At 45.5% G+C, this 26,620-nt stretch overlaps 2 protein-coding genes across 4 annotated transcripts in view; one reads left to right on the top strand and one right to left on the bottom strand.

The window, feature by feature from the left end:
• NIPSNAP1 (nipsnap homolog 1) overlaps window positions 1-26,620 on the bottom strand; it is a 189,640-nt gene that overhangs the window by 110,647 nt on the left and 52,373 nt on the right. For 2 of the 3 annotated variants that reach the window (XM_085636255.1, XM_085636256.1), the window contains exon 2: window positions 6,293-6,420. In XM_085636255.1, the coding sequence (XP_085492381.1) occupies window positions 6,293-6,420 (128 nt within the window). Of the gene's footprint in view, window positions 1-6,292; window positions 6,421-25,264; window positions 25,300-26,620 lie in introns of those variants that run through there. The other variant, XM_085636257.1, reaches the window with a different exon arrangement.
• On the top strand, window positions 14,733-15,064 carry LOC146784070 (large ribosomal subunit protein eL37-like). The gene has a single exon (XM_085636259.1). The coding sequence runs from the start codon at window positions 14,756-14,758 to the stop codon at window positions 15,047-15,049; it is 294 nt and encodes a 97-aa protein (XP_085492385.1). The 5' UTR covers window positions 14,733-14,755; the 3' UTR covers window positions 15,050-15,064.

Genomic DNA, 26,620 nt, shown 5'->3' with positions numbered 1-26,620 from the left:
AAGCCAAAAGTCCTGACTTGTAGGTATGATGTTACTTGTTGTATCATATACCTGGATGCAATGACAGCAACAGCAAAATACAAGTCGGGCGGCACACTATGCCAACTACAGATTTTTACTGTACTAAGCCACGCCCTCAATTACATTGGCCACGCCCCTTTGAGAGACCCCCCACAGTTTTTTCATCTCACTTAAAGCCCTGCCTAAATGCCAACTGCGTCTTCTAGATTTCAAGTATCTTCATAGACTATATCGCACGTCAGAGGATACATAAAGCAAGCTTAATTGAAGATGCGCGATGCATGCGATATGCAACTGCCTGCGCTAGCTTCTTACGCCTCGCGTGGGACTGCCAGGACATGGGGCAATTTTGGGAAGCGGTATTTGAGGTGCTAGAAACTATTGTGGGAAGCGTACTAAAGCATTCTCCGTGAGTCGTGCTATTAGGATATGTGAAGGACGTGCCGTCAGAGGGACACAGACTTACTGCAATGCTACTCCTGCTGGCTTAGCGTCGGGTGGCGATGAGATAAGAACGGCGCACGACGCTGTGCGTGCGGACTGGCTCTGAGATACAGCATTTTGCCAGGAGCAAATGAATCACTTCTGGGAACTGATGCTGGCACATGACTGCCCCAAAAACATGTGCCCCCCCCCATAGAGGAGTATTTACGGGCCCAAACTAACTTGGAAGAAGCTGCAACTGCTGGCAGCTTTGTGGATCTGGGGGCAGCTTGTGAGGTGGAGCGGGCCCGCATAGAGCGGCTATTGGGAATTGAGAGGGCGAGAGAATGATTGTTAGACTGCAATCCAGATCACATTGTTGGAATGCCATTAATGCCATACTTCACTCCCCCTTTTTATCCTCCATACCCTTTTCATCTTTGTTGACACACTGTACTAAATGACACAACACAAATTATTTTTAAGCATGTAGCCTGGACCTCAGTCGGAACTGCTATTGCTATACACTGTATGGTCATTTCTTGTTTGAAACATAATAATAAGAATTCATTAAAAAAATGTGATGGGGTGGGATTGATTGAGGAATTATGCATTCGGGTGGGAATTTGTCATAAGATTTCTGAGCAAGGTCTGTCTCGATGTCCTCAAGTTCTAACTGTTGTGAAAACAATAAAAATTTTACACAAAAAAAAAATGTGATGGGCCATTTTGCTTTTATAAGCTGTGATCTAAGTCCTTTCTTCTCTGCTTGGCCTACTCCCTGAGAGACTGATATCTGGAGGTTGAGAGTGCTTCAGTTTGAGTTAACAGTGAATGGTGAAAGGGAGGTCCTTTTTCATTGGTGCAGGTCTGCTCACACGTGCAGCGTCTGCTTCAGTTCTCGGTGACTGCCTATCCCTTAGTGGACAAGCAAATGATAACTGACAGCAACAAAACCCAGGGGTAAAATAGGCACATAATAGGGATTGTGAAGAGCTACGATATGGGAGATTATGTCAAAATTGGAGAAGATGGTCACAAACCAGGAAGACAATTCTATGATGAAGAACCAAGGTCTTTTTGGTGTTGCTGATCAACATGAGAACAAACTACAAGACATGGAGGAAAGGTCACAACAATGTGAGACTCCTAGATTTGTCAGGTGGCATAAGAGCGGTTACCTGGACGTTTGCATCGAGAGACTCATACAACAGATAAGTTATCCTCACTAAAAACAGCATTAGAGCTCCTGGTTATTCATTGTCCACTACTCGCTTACTCAGTAACATCTGCTGCAGTCCGCCGCCCCGAAATAGTGATTACGTTATATGACATGCCAGTTCTCCATTGAAAGCAAAGTTGGTGAATGGATGGATCAAGGTGGCAGACTGTACTTTTATCTATATTCCTACCCAAGGTGACTGATACAGGTATGTGATATGATGGAAATAGAAAAAAGCTCAAATCAGAATGTTTTTCCTACTGCTTTTTCCAACATTACAGTATCAACCATCTTAAGTTTGTCTTTCCCTACAGACATTGCATGCCCGCTTTAGTTACATTTCTCGCACTCAATTTGGGGGAGGGAAAGCTTGGAAAACAACCGGTCAGAAGCAGCACATCAGGCAGCAAATACTCCAATTCTTCAGGCGGGGAGGGTTAAAACTGCACACTTTTAGAAGAAGCACTTGGAAAACAAAATATTAGACCTTCCTTTTATTTCCTCTTGTAGAGAATTAAGCATCCTTATTAAAGAGAAACTACAAATAAAGGTAATTTCCAAAAGGGAAGATATAAAAGGCTGATGTGTAGAGATTATGGTTTCATTTATGGAAGAATGGTGCAAAGTTCCAATGTTTATGGAACCAACTGTGATGGTCCCCATGTTCTACACAACTTTTGCTGCTGACCCCTTAAACTGTAATGCAGACAAGTGGTTTGGGGATTTGAATACTAAATGCCCTCCGGGGCTGAGAGACCGTTGTTAGGCTATGCAACTATACTTTTTACACCCTGTCACCCACATTTTGTACTGCCAGAGCACCCACATTTCTCTTTCCCACATTAGATTGGGCTAAATGTCAGCAAGCAACCAGACAGTGCAGCTGAGAGTACGAGATTTATGACAGACCAATGCACATTGCTTGATCCCTCGACAGCTTCTTCCTGGTCCTTCCAGAAATCCTGGAAAGAAAGCGAAGGCTAATGCACGCTTTAAAGAAAATGTGGGCACTGGTTGGCCATAAATCCCCACCTGTGCTAACAAATCAGGATTAATTCTAGCGTAGTCTACTCAGTACTTCTACTTTGTCCGATCTTGGATGGAGACTCTGCACTTGTCCAAAGATATGTAGACCAGTAATCGGACTCTGCTTTTTGCTATAACCCTGCCTCAAGGACAGAGTGAGGACTAGCAACTGCTGAAGCCTTACTGCTCCCTACCTTCCATGGAAGAAAAGGGCACCAGCCTACTCTGGAGCTAGGGAACTAAATTGCATTGTGTATATCTTACTATATGTGGTATTTAGTTCTAGTGTGCATTAAACTACTTTTTTTCTCAAAAGTCGAGAACTAAGTTTGACAATCATGGGTTACACTAGTATGTGTCTGTGTAGTACTGAGCTCGGGCACCCCCACACTATCTGCCTGAGAAGCCTTTGACTTCTTGCCATCACTGCCACTTGAGAATCAAGTGCTTAATAGGTTTACTTGGCCCTATTACGGGAGCCCGCGCATGCGCATTCCCAAAAGAAGACGCGCTTGAGAAGGAACGAAGACCGGGAACGCCGCCGATAAGGTAAGGTTACTTAACAATTGCTTTTGTAATGTATTTAAGACTGCGGGTGGGAAGCGGGCGGGAGGCAGGAGGCGGGATGTGCGTAAGAGAACTATGCGGAGATTGGTTTCATCTCCGTGCCTCTCCGCGTAGGTCCCTTACGCACATTACGCCCACCGTTAACCATCACAAGCATTTACGCCCCAAGCAAAGTTCATTTGGAGTAACAATGTTGGTTCTGTTTTTAAGACAGAAAGGCATGGGTGCTGTAGCAAGCATTTGCAATGCAATAGGTCTGGCATTTACGATATTTTAAGCTATTGTCATTTACAATGGCAAAAGCTGAAAATCTTCTAAATGAGACCTAGTTCACTTCAAAGAAGCGGCTGCCATTGTGCGGCTGCTTGAAAGCGAAATCCGCATGGCGCGCTGAATTCTGCAGGAAAGCATGTTGTGCCTGCAGTAGGAGAAACTCTTCATAGAAAATAGTGCTTACAGACTTAATAGGTAATGTGTAATAACCAAAGTAAAAGGGCCGGTTGCCATGGGAGGTTACAAATGCAGACAAGGCGGTACTAAGGAGAACTAACAAGCCTAATAAACACTTGGAAACCAGTGTTTACGAAGGACTATGACACAAGCCAATGACAAATATGGGCGGAGCTTCTATTCCATACTCCACTACTGCACGCCTCGCAGCAGCGCATGCGCTGCCCAGGCTGGACCTAAAAAGCAGCCATAGGGCAAGTTTTAGAGTTTGGTGGATAGGTACTTTGTCACAAACGTGACAAATATCCCTTCCACCTTCTTATAAATGTCATAGAAAATAAGGCACTTTTAATAAGGTGCATGAGATATCCATCATGTTTGTAACGGAGTAACCAGTCCGCCAAACTCAAAATAAGGCCCAAAGACTGTTGGTAGATAAAGGAATAAAAAGTGTGCTGAATCTCAAAGATGTATCCTGAACAGGGCCAAGACCGATCAAAGAAGTGAACTATGGACTTGAAGGATATTTTGAAGGAGTTACGTTTGACTCAAAAGAAACTGTCCAACGGGAGAGAAGTCTTTCACCCAGAAGCAATTAAACCAATTTAAGGCGATAACCAGCTTTACACTAGTATTACTGTGTAGATTATGTTATAAATGGCCTGGAAGCCAACTCCATTTTGTTTTAATAAGACATGAAGCCTACCATAAGTTTCTACAAAGTAAGGAGTTGCATTCTCTTGTGTCATTAGTTGGACTTAATATCACCGCTCAGCATACTTCCACCCTATACTGTCCTGACTCGTGCATTAGAAGAAGATAGTGACCCCAAATCGTGATCAATTTGGGGCTGGGCTAAAGGCTGTTAAAAATGTAGTTGCTTTGAGCACTGGGAGGATGAGAAATCGTATTCTGCGTCCTTAAAACAGGCAGGTAACTGTACACTAAGGTCCCAAACGCCATTATGTTTTATCTATTTTTAAATTAGCCAAACCCTTAAAATATTTGAACTTTTTTTTCCAATACATTCACTGCTTACAAATATCACCGGAGAAGTAAGTACTGACGTGCCAAAACACCAATAGCATAAAAGCGGCATTACAAATGTTGCTTTCCTATTCCATAGCTACTACAGCTCACTATTTTGCCTACTCTGGCAAATTCAGACTTCTACCGTAAGAGCGCGCCATGCCCATTTTTTCTGCCTTCCCGGCGCACTTAGTACATATGTATGCTCTTGTGTGGCATACCAACACGAGAATTGCAATTTAACACCGTGCTGCCAAATTGTGCGTGCAAAAGAAATTGGCACATTGGCTCTTAGTTCTTATCTACACGTGCAAGCGTTCAGTACAAAGAAGTGAACACAAAACAGCATTAATGCAATTCTGATGCGATATTTAGAAAGAGTGAATAAGAATACCTTCTGTGCATTACAACCACACGGCTCCACTGGCCACTGCCAAATTCCTGCAGACGTCCACACAAAATGTGCAAAACAAGTTCTCGTTTTACAAGGATACAAATATATTCATCACCGACATCAGGTACAGCAAATAGCTTAAAGCCACAGCTAAATAATGCAGGGGAGGCTGCGTGAGAACCATGATTTGCACAATACGAGACTTTCAAAATCCACTACAAAACGGGTGGTGTTAATTGGATGTTGTGTGCGCGTGCGCTCACGCGCCTTTTTCCTGGCAGACAGAATGCGAGCACATCAGGGGCCTAGTGGGCCTCTGGAAAAACAAGCATTTGCAATGCAATGGGACTCGCATTTACGCGAGACCTATTGCATTGGAAACAGGAGTGCAGGCGGGCAAGAAGGCATGAAAGGAAGTGCACGGGAGGGGGGCCAGAGAACTCACGGACTGCAGGAGGTGGGTGACAGACGGGAGGAAAATACTGTTTAGAGTAAAGGGGCCAGTAGCCATGGAAGACCACAAATAAGGACATCGTCGTCATTAGGAGGGACTAACAAGCCTAAAACCAATCGGATGGAAGCATTTAGGACCTAAGCCAATGAAAAATATGGGCGGAGAGTGGGCAGAACTTCCACGCAATACTGAATACTGCATGCCTCGCAAAGCGAGCAGCGCATGCGCTGCAACGCTAGGCTCGACCTAAAAACGAGGCCCTGGGATCTGTATTGATACCCTTGAATCTATGCTCCACAACCCAAGTAACAGACCAATTCCACTTTTTCAAACAGAATACTCCTTCAATCACTCATTAAATGCATCTTTGACTTTTGATCATGTACATCACTCCACTGTTATTCTCCTAGGTTTCATGTGCATAGATGTTAAAAAAAAAAAAAAAAAAAACTAATCCTAGTGTCACTCTGGAATAGATTAATCTAAAACTTGATTCATGATACAGAGACCGTGATTGACACAAATTTATTCCACTGCCACAAGTTAAACAAATACTCTTGTCCATAACAGAATCTTGAGTGAGTTAGTAGCTGCAGTCAGCAGCCCGACAAATGATGTAGTCCTTCCAGAACTTTTAAAGGGCCACGCAGATCAATACAAAGTACCACTAGCAGTCAACAAACGTACCAGAGAAGGGACAACTTACACTGGATCTTGTACAGGCCCCTTGTCTCCCTCTTCGCCAGCAGAGTAGAATGAGCATCCTTTCGTGGGTCTACCTTGTGCACAAACAAGGATCGAAACCAGTTGCCTTCATTTTCACTGGAGTACCCCCTGAAAAACAATGATCAAAATATTAATACAAAGAGGCCAGGCAGCCAGGAATGATAAACACAGTAAGGAATACTATAAAAGTAGATTTTCCTTTTCCTCTATTATTCCATGATATCCGCCCATCTGACATTATGGACAAAGCCTGATGATACTCACTGCATACTCCCACACAGTGCAAATGCTATACGCACATAGCGACCATGTAGTCATTTCTAATGTATAATTAACCTGCATATGATGTTTATCAATGTCAATACAAATACATTGAAAAAGAAAAACAAACACACAGAAACAGCTCATCTTTAAAGGAGTCTTCTAACGTCTGCTAAGACGAAAAAAAGAGACAACCAAGTGTTAAATAAGGTTATATATCACTATATAAGGCGTATCATTACATTGCAAATTTGTAAGTACGTGTTTAACTACTTTTTCATGTGTATGTATGAGAATAATATATATATATTTTCTACTGGCGGTCGCCAGTAGTGGTTTTCCCAATAACTTTGTCGCCGGATGACGAATCTTTGCGAACTTTTCAAACCTAGTGAGGCGCTCCGGTCAGCTCCTATCCTGAAAGTTTCGGAGTGATTCGCCAAGCGGGGGCCGAGAAAAAAGGGGTGTCCCAAAATGTGTTTTCTCCATGTTATTTTCCATAGGAAACTTTAGACACTGCTACAGCCCGAACTGCTGAACGGAATTACACCAAATTTGGCAAAAAGGTAGCCCTTGGTTCAGAAAGAGCCCCTTTTAGGTCTCGCCTGAGCCAGCACATGCGCTGACTCAGGCGAGACGTTTAGTAAGTGGGTTTTCAAAGTGCTACCCACCGGCTTTTGCTGGTCTAAAGCTGCGTTCACGCGAGCGTGAACGTGCACAGTTGCCAGCTTTCAGCACCCGAGGCGCCATCTGGAGCGCGATTACTTTCCCTTTTGTCAGTGCTGCGCGCGCACCCCTGCTTTCACTTTTTACTTTTTTTTTTACTTCTCGCTCGCCAACACGCTGTTCACAAATGAAAGTAGGACATGAATGAGGGTATGTACTCCTAAACCACTTAATAGCTCACACGATTATACGGGAGTGACGAGGAGCGGATGTCTGCTCAACTACAAGGACCAAATGATTGCGGCCAGAAGAGTTGGTTCACTGATCCTCAAATTTCTTTTTGTCTTTTAAAAAAAGATTAAAAAATATTTGATTGCCATAACACTTTCACCATACGATTTTGAAACGTTATGTGTGCTAGATGTAAATGTGGTAATTGTCAACTACAAGAATAGACAACAGAAAATAAAGCAGTGCTGGGGAAGGCACATATGCTGCTAACTTAAACAAAACACTGTAGCCTTACATAACGCTTCTAATGCAGACGCTCCGTCTCCAAGTTATAAACCTCCAGGGGGTAATTGTAAAGAGGCAATAATTACAACAAGCATTGGCATAGCCAATAGGTCTCACTTTTGGGACCTTATAAGTATTTAGTTATGCAGCACAATATCCTTGGTGCAACAACATTAACTGTTGCATGGTTAAACACTTATAAGGTCCCAAAGGCAAGACCTATTGGCTATGCCAATGCTTGTTCTTAAATGGTGTAAATCCGTTCAGTAGTTCCTGAGAAGTTAAAAAAACTAAACGTTTAGATATCTGGGCAGAGCCAAACTACCGAGCACGAGCTTGGCTCCAATTGGCTGCCAACCACTCAAACCAGGAAGTGTTGGCAGCCATCTTATGCCTCGCATCGAGTGAAAGTTGGTATGTGCAGTGCAAGAAGCAGCTCTCTGGTAGCCTATTTTGGGCTGGATATTACTAATAATAATTATGTTTCCTCTGCGGGGTCATGGCTGGGAAGGCGGCGGGAGCCCGGCTGGCTGCCTGGAGAAGAGACCGCACATCGCAGGCAGCTCTCTCACCCGGATTGGGCGTTGTCACTCGAGGTCTTCGGGAGAGGCTGTCGGAACTGACCCCGCTTCAGAGCGCGGCGTGCGCTGCTCTCTGCCGGGTCAACACTGTATCCCGGGAGGCAGAGGCTCAAGTTTCCTGCTGGCACCCTCTGGACAGGTCCGGCGGTGCAAGGACTCGGAACCGGAGAGAGAGACATAGTACAGTATTTCTGTGGGTCCAAATCTAGCAGCTAAATAAAATGTGGCCTGCACTGCACAGTTTGGTCCTCTGGAACAGTAAACATTAGAAAACGGCCCAGGTTCTACAGCCGGCCTGCCTCCCCAGTGGGAGGAGAGAAGAAATGGTCAGAGGAGTGGGGGTGGGTGAACCGCCAAGACACGCGTGGAACATCGTGGTAATATTATAGAGTATTTCCTGGCTATCACCCACAGTCCAGGGGGTACCATTTCCTGACATCCTGCCCCATGCATTATTTCCAGCGGTGAGTGACAGGAGCAGGTTGACAGGACGTTTCAATGCATTAGCACCTGACGCGCAAGAAAAACCCCAAAGCAAATAAGCGGAGACGTTAAGGGAGAGTGCACCCCTGCAGTGCGAACAGTAGTTTCATGCACCTTGTCAGTGAGAGACCCAGCACCCTTAGGGGGAGACACGCGTGCACCCACCCTCGCATCGGGCACCCAGCAGTAACTGCACGCAGGGCACGCGCAGTCGCACCTTCTGTGCGCCAACGCAAATGCTTCGGCGGTTTGATGATATTTCGAAACAAAAGAGCGGGAACTGCAGTAGGTGCCACCTGTGCCCCGAGGAGACACCCTGTGGACCGTCCACTCACCAATTATTCACACCTCTCATATCAGCTTCAAGTGCGGCATTACCTGAATGCTTTGGTCTGCGTGTGCGTTGTGCCGCTCTTTAGGGTTACACTTTAAAAATGTCAAGAAAAAAACTTGATTAAAAAAGTTAAAGCAAACCCCAAAGCAATAAAAAACACCTCCTAGATCGGCCATAATTTCGAGACTGCCCCACGAAAACTTGGATCGCTTCGTCCAAACGTCTTCTTATCTGCAACTGTGCTCAGACTCGCAGTGGAAAGGGCAATTGCTGGTTTTCACAGTTTTTAAAATCAGAGGCATTGGGCTGTACGTGGCAAAGTCAAAAGAAACTGGCATTTTTTAAAGCAGTATGTGCGAAGCTCGCAAAAGAGGCTTTTTCAGTGATGCCGACGGATAGATTTATGTTTGACACAACACGTCGTAAGCCCCCATAGCACGGCAGGACCACACCACCCATGCCCACACTATCCCGTCACCTTACAGCGCCTCTCCAACTCATGCCTACGCGTGTGCGCACCACAGACCCACTCAGTCCAGTGAAAGCCGGGTACTTCACCCTACCAGAAGCAGATCGGATATGCGCTGGAGCCTAACCTCCTGCGCGCTGCGAGCGCAATCTGCAACTGAAAGAAACACTGTGCAGCGGCCCCCAGTGCTTAATTTGGGCCGGAGCTTTCCGGTGCTGAGCACCGGCACTTAATTGTTTTCCGGTGCTCGGCACCGGAACCTAATTGTCAAGACCACCCTTAGGGCAGTCTGCCACAAGGTGGCGCTGCTCATGTAATTTAGAGATTAGCAGTATAACAGTGTTTAGGAAAACAATATACATTAAAAAATTACTAATACCTGCCTCCCCAGCCATTCCTTTAGCTTTGGGGACCTGGAATAATCTGAACTGTCGCATTCACATGCGAGAGAGATGGTCAGTAGTTGTTTTGGCAGCGATTACAGGGGCGATGGGTGGTGCAAGCTGCAGTGGCCTCCTGGTCAGAGCCTTGGCACTTTATATTTTACAAATTAAGCACTGGCGGCCCCACAAAAGCGTTGACATGTTGGAGAAAACCTGCTAAATTCATTTACTCCAGAAGCGGCTCAGTTTCCGGCCCAGACCAAGAGCTTCCACATTTATTGGAAAGCACACGTTTTTATTACTAAACAAGTGGGCCGCTCAGACGCAGCTCCCTGCAGATAAATAAATACGCTTTCTTTGGTTGTAATGTGACGCGCACCTGATGCTCACAGTGAGGCGGCTTCTTTCTCTGCACACTTTTCCAAGTCACTTTGAGCCGAGAGTGTACGCCTGACCGGTGACCGGGTGAAACACTAAGACAAAGGTGTGTGCTTTGCGCATATGTGTAACTGCCTACGGTTGCATCGTATGTGTTGTGTGCGTGCGTTATTGAGCATATGTTGGATGTGTTTGTGTGTGTTTCAGCATGCCTGCTTGTATACTGGTGTGCACCTCTTGTGTTTAAGCGTGTGTATTTTGTGTATGTGTGGTAGTGTGTGCCTGTGTGAGTTTTGGATTGGACTGTGTTGTGCTCATGATTGTCAGTGGATGTGTGTGTGCCTGTTTGTAAGCTTGTGTACAGGTGTGCACCTGTTGCGTCATGTTTGAACAAGTGTGATATTTGCCAATGGGTACGAATGCTGCCCTTAAAGAATGTGAGGTCCGACAGCACCAGAAGGCAAGAATCTTCAGCCTTTTCTTGAATAAATAAAAAAAAAGAATGAGGTAACCTCATATAGCAGGGATGGCCACCTAAGTGCGTATCAGGAAGGTGTCAAGTGCAGAAGCGCACACATGCATCCTATAGATGTAAACAATCAGTTTCGGTGGCACGCGCGCACACATTCACCTGCCCCCTATGAATCGATCGGCCTGTGTGTTATTTTAAGATTGCCCCCACATAGTGTGGAACATTGCAAAGAGCCTGAAAAATATGTTTTACCGCAAGTTTTCAGCAAGTGCTTCGCAGTTTATTTATACCTGAAATTCTTGTGGCTGACCGCGAGTGCCAAGCGATGAAAAATTTGGTAGGGGAACATGACTATTTTTGGGCATCAAACGTGTGCAATCTCATTTAACAAAACAAAGTAAGCATGGTTATTTTTCTTTTTTTGCACGGATAGATGCCTTCAGCAAACGACGACTGGGAAGTGAGACCAGTGGTCGAAGTGGGGAAAAAAAAGTAGGGGAACTGTGGGCGGAGACTCAGGGGGCGGGAATAACCCAAGGATTGGATTAGTGGGCGGAGTCGGAGGTGTGGCTAGAAATAGCAAAACATACCAATTTTTGAACGTTTGGCATTTCACTGACCAGTTACAGCTTATAACGCTATTTAATTCAAAGAATCAATAAACATGTTTATTTGAGGTTTAATATATAAGTTGTTTACATTTAATACATTTGCAATCTGGGACATGTTTCCAATCACAGAATGTTCCAAATACGCTTATAAGTGGAATCATAAGACATTTGTGTCCGAGCCATGCAGTTTCTTTCATCTGCACTTCTCCTCCCTTTTTCTAACCATTTCTGAACATAAAATTCAGGTTTAAATTCTATGACAGGAGACCCCACGATTTTTATGAACATTGTAGAAGACAGACGATTGATTGATATTTTGTTCTGCAGTGGTGTGAGCACCTCATTCATTACACTAAAGCCCCGTTCACATTCAGCAGTGGAGGTGCAAAAGGAGTCTATAATGTGCACCAATGGTTTCAGGCTTTCAGGGATACAATTTTTATTTTGTTTGTACTCTCTGAAACCAAGGATGTACTGCCTAGTATCAAATACATGCAACCTGCTACAAAGGTTTTGTAATTCTCCCTCACCGTATAAGATGTCTACTGGATCCGGCCAATAAACTGGTTGTAAGAGCTTCATTCTATGTGCTAACTCTTTGTATTCTATTTCATCATTGTTTGTGGTTGTGCATCTAGAAACATTTGATGCATTAGACATGGTCATCCTTTTTCGCAGGTTATTTGCTAAGCTCCTAAAGAACTGTGCCCTATTGATGCTAACACAGCCTTTGTTCTGTTGCAGTCCTACACCAGCAAACTGCATCCGTTCACCAGCATCTAATGCAGTTGTAGCAAACAAAGGGCCCAGGTGCATCAGCCATTGATTCAAACACTAAAATCTGCATCTGTATTGAACGATCGGCCTCATATATGGTCATATCACGCCGCTGCAGCCTTCTGGATAGGTCACCCAATTCTGTGAGAGCATCATATAAAATGCCCATATTTTCAACAAACACCAGGGAGGTTAATAAACGGTTTAATCCAGCATATTTCCTCTGCTCAATGTCACTCCTCGTTGAGTCTTCGGAAGATTCCATGAAATGTTTACTAAGTGCTTTGTAGTTATTCCAAACAGCTCTCACAAATCTTTCACTTGAGGACACCGAACGTACATCTAGCACCTTTCCAATTGCCAGAAGTCTTACTTCTACCTCCAGAGCACATTCCCCAAGCTCTCTCGGATTTTACGGAGAGGCATGGTAGGTGGTATATAGTTTATCAAAAAAAATTTGGAGCTGATTAATGCCTGCGACTTCTTTACAAACATCACCCACCGCAAGTTCCAGCTTGTGGTTAGCACAGTGCCATACACTCAACTGTGGATATTTCAGTTTCAGAAGAGTTGCCACACCGGATTTCCTACCTATCATATTGGAAGCACCATCTGTTACAAGCTGAACCAAATGACTTTTTAAATACTCATCAGTAAAACCGTGTCTCTCTAAGCATGCAAGTAAGGTATCTAAGATTAGATCTGCTGCTGTGCTTGACAACTCAACAAGGTCCATGAAAAAGGTCAGTGGCTCATTGTGTTTATCAATACCTGCTCTTACACAGATAATTAGTGTGGTCAATTTACTATTTGTGAGCTTAGGGACATATTTATGGGAATGGTGGCGCAGGGCAGCACAGCAAGTTACTTTGCTGCGCTGCCCTGCGTCACAGGGAAAGGGCGGGAATGTGCCGTATTTATCAAATATGGTGCATTCCGGTCTTTTCCCCCTGCACTGGCGCCATTTCGACAGCCTAGCTTCAACGCAGGCACACTTGCCCCATGGTGCAAGGGTGCCTCCTTTGCATGCAGGATTGTTTTTGTGCAGGAAGGGGCACCTTCCTGTACAAAAACAATCTTGAGAGGCTTTTTCATCTTTCTATGTGGGCTGCAGAATAAAGCACAGTTTGAAAGAGGAAAAAGCAAGGAGAAATAAAGATATTTCTCCTAGTTATGCCTCCTCTGGGGCAGCGCAAGATTTTGCCGCATTCCCAGGATTACAAGTCCTTGTAAATCTATGAATGCGTCAAAAACCGTGGGGGTTGTGTGGGAGACTTTTATTATTGCAGGAAAACTACTGCGTGACAAAGCCACTGCTGCTCTAGGGTGTGCTGCTTTGTAGACCTGCCCGCAAGACTGGTGGTGAACCTGGGTATGAATTGTGGTGGACAGGGCTTAAAGTTTACCCAACTGGCCACCGGTAGGCTTCACCTGCTGGTGCTAAGAGACCAGGGCTTCTAAGGTCTAGTGGGGCCTTCTAAAGTCTATCATGGGTGCTCCCTCAGGAGTGGTCTGATGGACAAGGCATGAAGGCTGAACCAGGTTCCCCAGTTCCAAATATGATAGCTCTGGCCATAATGCCACATCCTATCCCCACCGAACACCCTTCTGCCCCACTGAGTGAAACTCGCACTGTCTTCACCTACAACCCAATTCTGCCCCATTATAAGCACCTGGATGTGACTCATTTCAAATTATGCAGTGCCTGAAAAAAAGTAACAACATTCTGGGAAAAGCAAATACTCATAGGGAATGCAGGATTATGTAAAGCATGCAAAATATAAGCAGGAACGACATGTTACCTTAACGCTTTTACTCTCGTTCAGAAATCAATGAGTATTTTTTGTCTCAAACATTGAGGACATGAATATAGGGCTCCTCCTGTACACATGTGTTAAGCAGGGCTCAGAGACAAAGGAACTCTTCAAGAGAATCTGATCTGACTCACGGAAACCCACAAGGGCTCCTTCTTATCCACAAATTGTGCACTCTTGATTGTCAGCGCCAGGATGCCTGTTAGGTGAGAGTGCGCTTTACAAGTGAGATAAATAAATAAATAATTCTTATTCATGTCAGCCAGCTAGCTGCTCAAACATAGTATAGCACATAGGTATTCAAGTGTCCTGCAAAGAACAATGAGTGCGAGTAAGTAAATGTGGGTGTGAATGATTGAGTGCCTGAATGTAACTGAGCATGAGTGAAAGAGTGTATGTCGATAAAAGTGAGAGAAAGTGAGTGAGAAGGAGTCACGTAGAGTAAGTGAAACTGTAAGTTAGAATGAGGTAATCAGAGTAGGAAAAAGTGGTGAGACTGAGTGAGTGAGAATGTGATACCGAATGTTGAAGAGTGAGTGCAAGTGAGCAATTTTGAGTAAAAGGGAAAGTGAATGAGAATGAATAATGGGGGTAGTGAGCCTGAGTGAGATAACATGTGAGCAAGCAGGACAAAACACAGGCCTTGGCAAAGTGGAGGTAAATATTTACTTATCTATCGTATCGGCCATTGTGGCAAGATGACGAAGGGAACGTCATCGTTTGGCAAACGTCGAAACAAGACGCACACACTGTGTCGTCGTTGTGGATCAAAGGCGTACCATCTCCAGAAATGTACCTGTGGCAAGTGCGGATATCCCGCCAAGCGCAAGAGAAAGTATAACTGGAGTGTGAAGGCTAAGAGACGCAACACCACAGGTACCGGCCGTATGAGACACTTAAAGGTTGTCTACCGTAGATTCAGGAATGGATTCCGTGAGGGCACTACACCAAAACTGAAGAGGGCAGCAGTTGCAGCATCCAGTTCCTCATAAATATTTTGTTAAAATAAAATAAAAATATGCCACTTATGGGAGGAACATATTGTGCATCTTGAAAAAAAATGTGGTCAACTCCTGGGGGTGTTGTCTTGGCACAGTAATGGCTTTTGAGAGAATTTGTGTAAAAATGGGGTGTTGAAAATAAAATGCAGTATTTGACCCTATAGTTTTTTTTTCAAAATTATCTTGGGAGTAGAAACACCCAGACTGCAAATCCTCCGGGCCCTCCTTTATCTCTTCTTAGTCTTACAAGGCCCAGTAAATCGCACTCTTTTCCAAATCTCTTTCTAAATATTATCACTCTCAAAAACTGTTTTTTCTATGTAATTTTCCTTTGATGGGAAGAGGAGGTTTCTGAGGTGGTAGTATCAGGCAAGTGACACTACTTGGGCTCCCTCTGTTCGAGCCTTCATGCTACCTCCACCTGACCCCAGACTCCGCAACGCACTCCCTTACAGGCTTGATTATCCACTACTCCTCTCCAGTGCACCTTATCTCACAGCTGACCTTGGGCCCCAGCCCCATATCAGGCACCATCGGGCTCCACTTTCATTTTTCCCAGTAAAAACATTAGTAAAATCACCTTCAAACTTAAAACATTGAATATAGCAGTAAATATAATTAGCACACACTTTAAAGTATGTTCCACAGTAGCCCTTATGACCCGACTGCTAATTAAATAAACAAAAACAGAAAGGCCATGACAAGGCCGGCTTTAGCGCTGATGCGAAAGTCTTTTTTGGCGCCACACCAATAATCACTGCCATACGCCACAAGTGCTCCTCATCTCCCCATAGCCCCTCCCCCTCATGACCTCCTCCTCGGATTCCCTCACTGTCACCCTCCACCAGTGCCCCTCATTTTGCTGTAGCCCCTCCCCCTCATGACCTTCTCCTCAGAATCCCTCACTAACATCCTCCAGCAGTGCCCCTCATCTCTCCCTAGCTCCCCCCTCCCCCCATGACCTCTTCCTCGGATTCCCTCACTGCCACCCTCCAACAGTGCCCCTCATCGCTCCATAGCCACTCCCACTACCTCCTCCTCGGATTCCCTCACTGCCACCCTCCAACAGTGCCCCTCATCTTTATGTAGCCCCTCTCTCATATGCATTTAATTTGTTGTGTGGCGCTACTCATATCAGTGTAGTGTGTGTCAGTACTTTACACCACGCACACTTTATACAGAGACAACGAATCATACAAGTATGTAAATCAGCCTACAGGGAATGTCACATAAGCCAATGAGGATTACAAGGTGTATGAAGCACATGTCATCCATACTGGTGGGCAGTTATTTTAGGAGGGTTTGGTCTGGATAAGCACAAACTCAGGATTTAAAGAGTACTCCAGTGGTTAGGGGTTGGCTTTACTGATAAAAATGTATATCTGCCCAAAGATACTCATTTTAGCAACATTAGAATAATGAAAGACTGGGGAAGTCACAAAACAAAAAACGTGAAGTTCTAACTATACCATTCAGGTTTGCATGCAGCTCTTTGATGACAGTTAACTGGTCACTGTCCTATGTTAGGATTGTACCTTCTGAACTGCAAGTAACACGAGGATCTCTGTGACAAAGGCAGTAACCCACTGAGCTATCCACATAAAATACAGTTCATCTGCACTTAACTACTAACAGAGAAATGATTGCTCTCCAGCAGGATCATTAAGCCCCAGCGTTATCTGGGCATTTTTTTATTGTCTTATTGTTGTCCTGCATCGGCCATGATAATGATAAAAAACGGATTAAATGAAGCACACACGAAGTATGTGTCCTGCTGCGCCTGTGCAGAATTTAAAAAGAAAAACAAATAGTGATACATTCTCCTACCTACTCCATTAGTCAATCTTAGTGTCGCAGCCTGAAGTGATAAGCAGCTGCAGGGGTTGGGAAAGGTGAATCAAAAGAAACAAACTTCTTGTCTCTTGCGCTGCAAAGAAAAAGAATATCCACGCAGCAGGACAGTAGGCAAAGGTTACCGAGGCCAAAGAAAGGATGTGTCGCCTTTCGCCATGTCCCTGTTGGAGATGAAGGGTTGAAAAAATAAACAAAGCCTCGCTAACATGTAAATGGTCTTTTAACGACCTGTGAAGTACTCGGGTACAACTGCGATAATCTCAGAAAACTGTCTGTGTGTGCGCGCCGGGGCGCACACACACAGGACGGGGGAGGTGGGGGGGCTTTGAAGCACTTTGAGCCCCATGGCGTTTCGCGCCTGCCTTCAAGCCCTTATTAGAACCGGGCCTGAATTAGGGCAGTCCCGGGACGCTTTTTAGGTCGAGGACTACCGGTCTGCCGAAGGCAGAACCGGAAGTCGGAAGATTTAATGTTTCCTAGAGTGGCTGTTTAGCCCGCCTCTCTTTTAGCTTCTCCTCCATTGGCTGGCTTCCTAAACGGAGGCCAGCCATTGGAGGAGAGAGCCGTCCCTCCAAATAGGCTCCGTCTTTTCCAGATTCGGGGGCGTGTTCCTTGCTGTTCTTTCCACTTTTTAGCCACGCCCTTTTAGAACAGCAGGAACACGCCCTCGAAGCCGAAAAAGTTTTGGAGCTTCCATCCGTCCTTTTCGGATTCGGGGGCGTGTTTTTGTTTTTCTCTCCTCCAGCCAATGGCAAGAGGAGAGAAAAAGAAACACGCCCCCGAATCCGAAAACGTCACTGCGTTTCTCCGAGGCATTTCTGCTTCGCCTCGGAGAAAGGCAGTTGGTTTAATGGCGTCCTCTCCCCCTGCTCTCGGTCCCCGTGTGGTGAATTACTTGGCTGGCTGTTGTTCCGTCGTCCTGAATGCACTGTCTGTACTTGTTGTAATTGTATCGCATCCTCGGCTGCTAGTAGGGGTTGACAATTGCGCAACAAAGTGGCTGCTGGTGGCAGGACAGGGCACTGAGATCCGGCCTGATTAGACAATCGTTAAAACCGATTTGGCGCTCCAAAGGTAATCTGATGTCAAGGCTCCGTGATCTGCATCCGGATTTGTTGTGTCCGCCGAGAGTTCTGCAGGCTGTGACGGCTGCATGTGTAATGGAGTCTGATGTGTTGAAAGTAAACTGCAGGATTCTTTACCCTACTGAAGCTCAGTACGTCAGTGTGCGCTGGGATTTTGGGAACCGGTTAGTCGGCGGTGCGCGTTTTCCCGCAGCTTGATGTAAAAGTGCAGCCTGTAAACCCCCCAATCCCCCCCCCCCCGCCTTCGTCCGAACCATGAGCGTTCGGAAGCTGACCATTGCTCCATTTGTCAGTGCGTCCCGATCCAGTGTACCTCAGCGCCGCTGGGCTTATAAACGAAGCCCATAGTTTCTTGCTGCTCGTTATGAACAAGATGCAATGCTTGCTGAGACATAGAATACATAAGAAATATGTATTGGGAAATTAAACAAGTTACAATGCAGTTTATAGTTAGTTTCCTAAATATTTTCTAAGCAGCTAAATGTAAGTCATGTTTAATAGCGTCTGTAATTTACATGTTTTGGTAACATGTCAGTAGATTTCTTCTTTCTTGTATAACATTCCAGTGGTACAATAAATAAATATGGAGCCATAAAGCCTTCTCTTCTGTGGATGCAGAAAATATCCAGAGACAAACAGCTGGGAAGGAAGAGCGGTGCAGCTGGCTGTAGCCCTCATACTTCGCTGCATCCACGATTCTGTCAGTGATATCTGAAGTGCACACTGGCAGCTGGCACTGGCAGGACGCATTGTGACATCACAACTCAACAGTGTTAACTAATTGCAGTGTTCCAGAATCATCTTATTACATTTGAGACGTGATATTGCCCTTAGATCGGTTTTCATACAGTCATTGCACAGTTCCTTGCATTAATGGAGTCTGATGTGTTGAAAGTAAACTGCAGGATTCTTTACCCTACTGAAGCTCAGTACGTCAGTGTGCGCTGGGATTTTGGGAACCGGTTAGTCGGCGGTGCGCGTTTTCCCGCAGCTTGATGTAAAAGTGCAGCCTGTAAACCCCCCCCCCCCCCCCCCCGCCTTCGTCCGAACCATGAGCGTTCGGAAGCTGACCATTGCTCCATTTGTCAGTGCGTCCCGATCCAGTGTACCTCAGTGTAAACCTGACCTGTCTTTTGCTTGGAGCCTTCCAACGCTTGCGCAGTAATCCAAGCATTAAAAGCATACGCTGTCACTGTTTTTTGTGCCAGGTGGCGGGATGGCTTTTGTATTTCGATTTTCTTCTCCACCCGCCCCCCCCCCTGATGTTCGCATAGCTGCTGGTGCGCTCTTTCCTCAACCCACCCTTGGGAATGTTGGCCTCCATGTTGAGCACTGTTCCATGGGGCTCAGCTCACTGAGATGCCTCTGCACCAGTGTGCTTGTTTCTAGCGCTCATTCCACTGCACGGGCCATTCCCTTGCTTCACCTGACACTTGTACCCTTATTACAATTTAGTGGGAAACAGTATCTTTATTTCTCATAGAAGCCAGACTTGTTCCACGAATTAAAGAGTCACTTTAGCTTATTTTTAAAATCACCTTTTTAAAAAAAATGCAATCAGTGGCCACGTTTTCGAGTCTGGGCAACATAACTGTTGTCTTATTTGTGCTGGGTCCTGGCAGCCACGGGTGTTCCTCGTTCTGGAGGATTCTTTTACTTGCCCCACGCATGCCATCTCTGGTTAAAGTTGTGGCGCAGTAGAGCCGTGTTACCTAGGCCAGTGTTCTAGTTTTGTGCTGGGCCTTGGCCCAAGGTTCTACGCTGAACTGGTACAGTGTGACTGTATTGTGGCATCTGTGGACCGTGAAGGGCTGAGGATTGGGGCCTCTCTATTGGAGCTAGGCTTTCAGAATAAACTAAAGGGCATGTTTACGTCCCTTCTAGTGACGTTCTGGTAGTGTTCACTCCTTCGCCTTATTTACACAGTAGCGTTAAGCCACTTTAAGTGGCTTAACCCCGCCATGCAAATAATGCCCCTGTTCACGCAGCACTTAGCGTGAAAGGGACAGGCAACGGACAGGCAACGGGTGTTGCAGTGGGCTTTCGGCCACAACACCCATTGGTTTTTGATGCTGACCCATATCTACAAGCTATGGGCATGCGCCAAAAATGAGGCCAGGAAATACCTGGTCTTAAACAGGTGCTACACAGAGATGTTTTATTTCTCATCTTGTATTACTCTTTCCACGTGTGCTGCATTCTGCAGCTCACATGGATAGAGCAAATCGCCTGTTAACATTATGTGCAGGAAGATATCCATTCCTTCACATAAACAATTGCTCCTGCAGCACAGGCACCCAAGCAAAATGGCAGCAGAGTGCCTGCGCTGGGGCTAGGCTGCTCCAGCGCTAAGGGAAATGCTGGGGTGCACCATATTTTTGTAAATACGGTGCATCCCTGCGTTTTGAAACTGATGAAGTGCGGTGTTACAATTTTTGGCATAACACCGCGCTTGGCCAGTTTCTTGTACATACGCCCCTAGGTTTGGTTTTAGCCCCTATGTCCTGGAGTTTATTGGACAACACTTCAAGCACCTGTTTCTGAAAGCAGTATTCAGTTAGTACTCCAAGAGTGAGTTCAGGTTCCCGAAGTGACAAACCAGTTTTTAATTTTTTACTCTTTAGGTCATGCAGTATTGAATGTTCTTTGAAATGTAGTGCGTTTGGTCTTTTTACATCTCTCCTGAGACCGCGCATGTACTTTAACTTGCAGGCCTTTTTTTTTTTTTTTTTTTTTTTAACTTACAGCTGATTTGGAGAGGGCTCATTGCTTACCACTGGTTGACTTCTTCGTTTCTCATTTCCTTGTTTCTTTGGTCTGCACTTGCTGGCTTCACTACCTCTTTGTGTGTTTGTCCCTCAACTGGAGCATTGTCCAACCTTTCATTGTAATTTTATTATTTTAGTTTTTTTGTTGAAGGGCTCCATAAGAGTGCCTAAGCTTGCAGGCAGTCTCCCTCATGTGCTGCTACATCATTTCGTTCTGTTGCATTCCCCCCTCCCACCCTCCTGTCCCTTTGTATGGTCACTTGCTCTCTTTCCTTACCCACTCCCTTATTGTTGCTTGCCCCCTCCTGCTCCTTCCTACTTTGTTGCATGCCTACCTCCACCCTCCTGCATTGTCCGCCCCCTCCTGGCAGGGGAACAAAAAAAGCATTGACAAAGCCAGTAGTTCTCACCAACACAAACTGTTGGTTTTGTCCATGTTAATAGACAAGTTGCACAAAAGTGTGGCTGCAATGCAACATGGCTAACAAGTAAAAAAAAAATTTAAAAAAAGCGCTATGATCTGGCCAGAGATGGCTCACTCTCTCTCTGCTAATGCATTAGGTATAACATATGCAAAAAAAAAGCTAATGCCAATAGAAATGACAATGCCATTTATTTAGGGATACAAAAATAATAAAAAAATAATGAGCAATACCAATAGCTCTACCTATAATATTGCCGAGACCATTGCATTGTAAATGCTTGTTTTACATCAAGAAGTAGGGGAACGGACTAGCATAATTTTTAAAAGTAGGGGCACGCCGTGCCCTTCCGTTCCCCCCCACTTCTAACACTGAGTGAGACCTAAATCAAAACTGTGGGGCAGAACGAGTGAATATTTAGGATTTCGATTTTAAGATTCGTAGCAATCTGTGCCGAACTGACTATTTCTCTGGGATAACTGTTGCATTTAACAGGGTTTACTTCGGCCTGCGGTGGACCCTTCAACATTGGTCAACATCCAATGCTTTGGGTCTGATGCTAGTGTTTTTCACTTATATCCAAAGTGGGGACGTCACGCAGCTGGCCTCTATTTTCCAGATTAATTTACAGGCAGTGACTCGCAGGGCGGCAGGCTGCAGACATCAGGGCGTGCTGCTGCAATTAAAAACGCGCAGTCCATAACCCCACCAAGCAGTGTGCGTTATAGTCATTTTACCACACACACAAGGTAAAACAATGACTGCTTTAGTGCATTGCGATTTATATTAGAACGTTGTATTTTTAACTCTGATCTCTTAAAATATCCTGTTATAAGGAGGGACAATCACTTAAACACGGTTTCACTGGTTAGAGACCAGAAAAGAGACCTAGAGCAACTCATACACGAATACAGGCAGTAGTATTGCCATGATGTACAGGTCTGCCTGTATATTTGTCTCCCTGGTTTCCCAGTAATGAATCACCGTCCCCGGCCCGGTGAACGGAGGGGGCGGCATGTGCACGCTCACTGCAGCGGACAGTGTGCATACAGGAAGCCACTCAGCAGATGTTGGATTCTGCAGCCCCCACATCCTGACGCCCTGCATGCACAGCGTCTCGAGCCATCAGCCGCGCGCTTCGCAGTGACCCCTTGAAGACCGGTTTATTAGCAGTGAGCGCAGCAGAGCCCCGTATTATTAGGCAACACCTGCTCGATGAACCGTGCAGGTGTCACTGCGGTCCCTGCCGATCCTGCACCCGAGCCCCCCTCGCAAACACCCACCACAGACGCACAGGTGGAGGTGTCAGAAGGCTCGCTTTATGGTTATTGTGAAGGGACAGCGTAGGGTATCTTGTCTATAGTTATACGCATAAACTGCTCAAGGTCACATCATGCATCTGCTGTCAGAGGATTCTTATATCCCTGAACTGACAGTGACGTGCAACCCGTGCCTTACTTATCAGTAACCTCCAGCCTCCTGCAGGAGAAGACGACGCAACTATGCCCGCTGGGCAGAACGATGCCCATAAACCTGCTTCTGTGACAGTGGAACCCACTGTTGTTGCCCACCACGAGTTGGCCCAGAGAAAAAAAAGGTTGAATACAAACAAATAGTAATACATTATTACAATGTTAGTAGTGTTCACTTGTTTACACCTCTCAGTATGACGCATCCTATAAAGTTTTCCAGAAGTTACAAGCTGAAATGCACCCTCTCACTGCCCTCCCACTCAACAAAACACTTTGAAATGGTTTAATAGCGTCATTTTCAGTCTGTGAGGATACTCATTTTCCCAGTTTTAATTGTGTTTTGGTGTATAAAGTTGTATATGGGATTTGCATCTGTACTCCAGCTTTGGTTTGAAGGGGGCACCGGGGCTGCCCCTCTGTGACTGTCGGGCTCTTGATACGTTTTTTGATACGTTTTTTGGTGGTGGTGGAGGTCTTGAGATATTGTGCAGTGACTCTCTATGCCATCTGTGTTCTGCGGTTACCTTTGCACAGCCCCCTGGGGGAATCGCTGTCCGCAATAAAGACGGACTAGCGTAGTATATAATACTTAAGATTTGCAATACCTCACTGTGCTCTGCATGTATTTCCTTTTCACACGGATATTTCTGAATAGTTTCAATGGATTTACTTTGAAATTAATCATTAGTTGAGGTCCACCTCACACAGAAGATGTACCGTTTTTTGGATCGTTTCATATTTCGGTAAAGGGTATGTAACAGTAAGCTGAAGAGAGACTCAGCATCAATAATATTTGAAAAAATATATTTGTTGTTCGTTAACTGCAAGTCCAGGCAGCCGTAAATCCCGCTATTTTAATGAACACGCACGCAAAACACAGGGGCGCGGCTTGGTCAGAAGATGAGGGGGGTGGGGGGGGTGTTGCGAGCTTTAGATTCATATAATGCTATAATACATTATACGCCATGCAGCGTCCATGAGAGGGGCCCAAGGTACAGTGAAAAGAGAAGAATGCGAATTGGTAGGAGTACTTAGAGAGACAACACAATATTTTGTAATACCCAACATTTTTGAGGACTTTCAAAACAGAGAGGGAGTGTGTGTGTGTGTGTGTGTGTGTGTGTGTGTGTGTGTGTGTGTGTGCGCGCGTTTTTGTCCGTGTGCAAGTAAAAATCCCCGGTGAAATCTGACAAACAACTCAGCATGCCCAACTGAAAACACCTGTACCCAACAATTGATCAGAAACTACATTTAATGGGGTGGTGGAGGTGTAATATCCTAAGCACACACCCCTCCCCCACCTTTGAAGCTGTGCCCCAGGCAAAACACTGGACACCGGGATTGTGCACTCATGTACCACATCAATAGGTAAAAGACGCCAGCACCCACAGTCACTCAGAGAATGACTGTTGTTGCATAGCACCTCTTTCGGGCTACGCATTCAAACGGAGGCGTCTGAGACTGAAAGGCCCACTAATAGCGCAGAAAGGGTGAGGCATTCATTCCACTCTGACACAGGTATCTATAATGGAAGGCAGAGCTGGTTACAGGCAGGTTACTCCATGTGTACATATTTATATAAATCAAAGAGAGAGAGGAAAAAAGGAAGCTGGTTCAATTCCCCGGAGTACAAATGTAGAAAATCAAAAGGAACTAGCCCCACGGTCGAGGGGGATATGTGTATGTAGATATGAAGAAACAGAATAGTCTCTTTAGTCAAGGGAAACCATTTAGGTTTTTAAGAAAGGTCTCACCCACCAACCTAGTTGGTGGCATGCTTCATCATCGGCCCCCACTAGGGGTACCGAATGTACCCCAAGTGTGCTGCGACGCCTGCAATTGCAGTGGAGCTGGTTTATTGTCAAGGTGAGTGTGCAGTGATGGTGTAGTGCGTGTATATTTAAAAGCTGTCCCTTTGGTCCCAAAAACCAATTAGAATTATTTAATAATGGGCCATGGGCAGCATTAAAAGGAGGCAGGGGATGGCTAAGGAGGTATCAATGGCCGCCACCATCCAATGGGGTCAACATGTTTCAGCCAGTGCCTGGAAACTGGGGATGGCTTTCATCTGGACCAAGAAAGTGGAAGGTGAGAGGACAGGTCTAACAGAGTGTGTATAGCCGTCTATGTGCGGCCACGCTAAGGCGCCTTAACTGGCAGAGGGGGTATTCTCTTATTTCCAATCCTGTGGGAGGGAAAAGACAAACCTACACAAAACATACCACATATAATGTTAGCCTCAAGCAACATCAAGTAACATGAGTGACATGGTATACCGCGGTGGAGGTGCAGAGCGGTACGGCACGTGAGGCAGAGTCAAAAGCGTGCTATAAGTGGCGGTGCATGCTAAAAATACGCGGTAATGTGTCGAGTGGCTCAAGGACACGGTAAAAACATGAACAAAAAAACTAGAATGAACCCATGAATGCTTACACCAAAGATTCAAGGGACAGGCTCCATGAGTCAGGAGTAGGGGTATTCTGTTACAGCTACCATCTGGACAGGGTAAAAAAAAGAGAGAGAGAAAGGGACCAAAAGAGGGGGGAAGTAAATAAACTTAACCGGCAAAGGAATCAAAGCCGGTCAGAGATTAGATCCCACTTACTTGTAGCGGACAGAGCTCATACCGCAAACCTGTGTGGCCTCTCTCCGACTCCGTGGTTGGAAATGAGCAGAGGAAGCGGAGGCTTAAATAGCACACCCACCAAGATAGCGCTCAGGTGTGGGGAGCAGCTGCAGGCAATTAACAGGCAGGTGTCTGTAAAAAAAAAATAAAGAAACAGAAGACAGACACACAGGGACCGGTAAAGTACCGGGCAAAAAGAAAAGAAAGACTAAAAGGACTAATAAGACCAGCGCGTCACACAGAAGGTGTGTAACCGCGCATCGGCAGTGAAGTGCAGCTCGCACATGCCAAGCAATGTGGCGCGTGTATTATGCGCATAAGCAGAGAGGCCAATAGCCGGGGGGAAATCGCGCACGTAACCGACAAAGGGGCATGTAGGTGTGGTTCATGGGCAGTGCCTCCAGAGTGGGTAAGGAGTAGCGCAAAGTTACTTATGTCAACTGCAAATCACAGAAGAAGTCAAAAGTGAAACCAAATATAATGAAAAAAATTAAAATAAAATAAAAGCAAAAATAAAACAGAAGAAGCGCAAGTGTGGAGGGACGATCTCAATGATTCAGGGTATTCCAAGGTATCTGGTCATTGAGACCTTCCACATGGGTGGACAGGCAGTATACCCAGCGTTGCTCCTTGTCAAGAAGAAACTTCGCCATGTTATCATGGGTAGGGTTAAATTGTTCAATCACAGTCCAGTACATGTCATAGGGAGTATGACCCCGTTCAGCGTAGTGGCTGGTCAATTTGCTCATTGTTTTTTTGCAAAGAATTGTGCTGCGGTGTTCCACAATCCTTAGCCTCACTTTTCGAGTAGTCATGCCAATGTACCTGAGGTTGCAGGGACATTGAATCAGGTATACCACATGTGTGGAGTTGCAGTTAGTGTGTTTTTGTTGGTAGCACACCTTGCCTGGTTCCAAGTCCAGGTTTTTAGATGGTCTAGTCAGATGACAGATGCTGCAATCCCCACAAGTGTAGTGGCCAGTGACTTTGGGGAGGCCCCAACTGTCGCAGATAGTGTTGCGGATAGGTTCTTTGAGTTTAGGCCGTGTAGAGACCAGGCAATCTTTTAAGCTGGTAGCTCGTTTGTGTGCAAATAGAGGTGGATCCCAGTTTCTAGTACCAGTATTCAGGATAAGCCAGTTTTTTCTAATGATCTTCATCACTTGATTGCTGGCAGTATTAAAGGTGGTAACACAGGTGAGGGGGGCAGTGGAATCCGCCTTGGCGTAGTCTTCCAACAGGGCATTGCGGTTCTGGTTGCGAGCCCTTTTATTCGTTGTTTCAACAACCTTGCGTGGGTAGCCCCTCTGTTGTAGCTTCACTGAAAGGTCAGCC

The sequence above is a fragment of the Triturus cristatus genome, chromosome 11 (genome assembly GCF_964204655.1).
Source record: "Triturus cristatus chromosome 11, aTriCri1.1, whole genome shotgun sequence".
Lineage (NCBI taxonomy): Eukaryota > Metazoa > Chordata > Amphibia > Caudata > Salamandridae > Triturus > Triturus cristatus.
This window is presented reverse-complemented; position numbering and strand designations above follow the sequence as displayed.

Bases quoted from the DNA above. Each gene is read 5' to 3' on its own strand.
- LOC146784070 (XM_085636259.1), top strand. From the start codon at position 14,756: ATGACGAAGGGAACGTCATCGTTTGGCAAACGTCGAAACAAGACGCAC.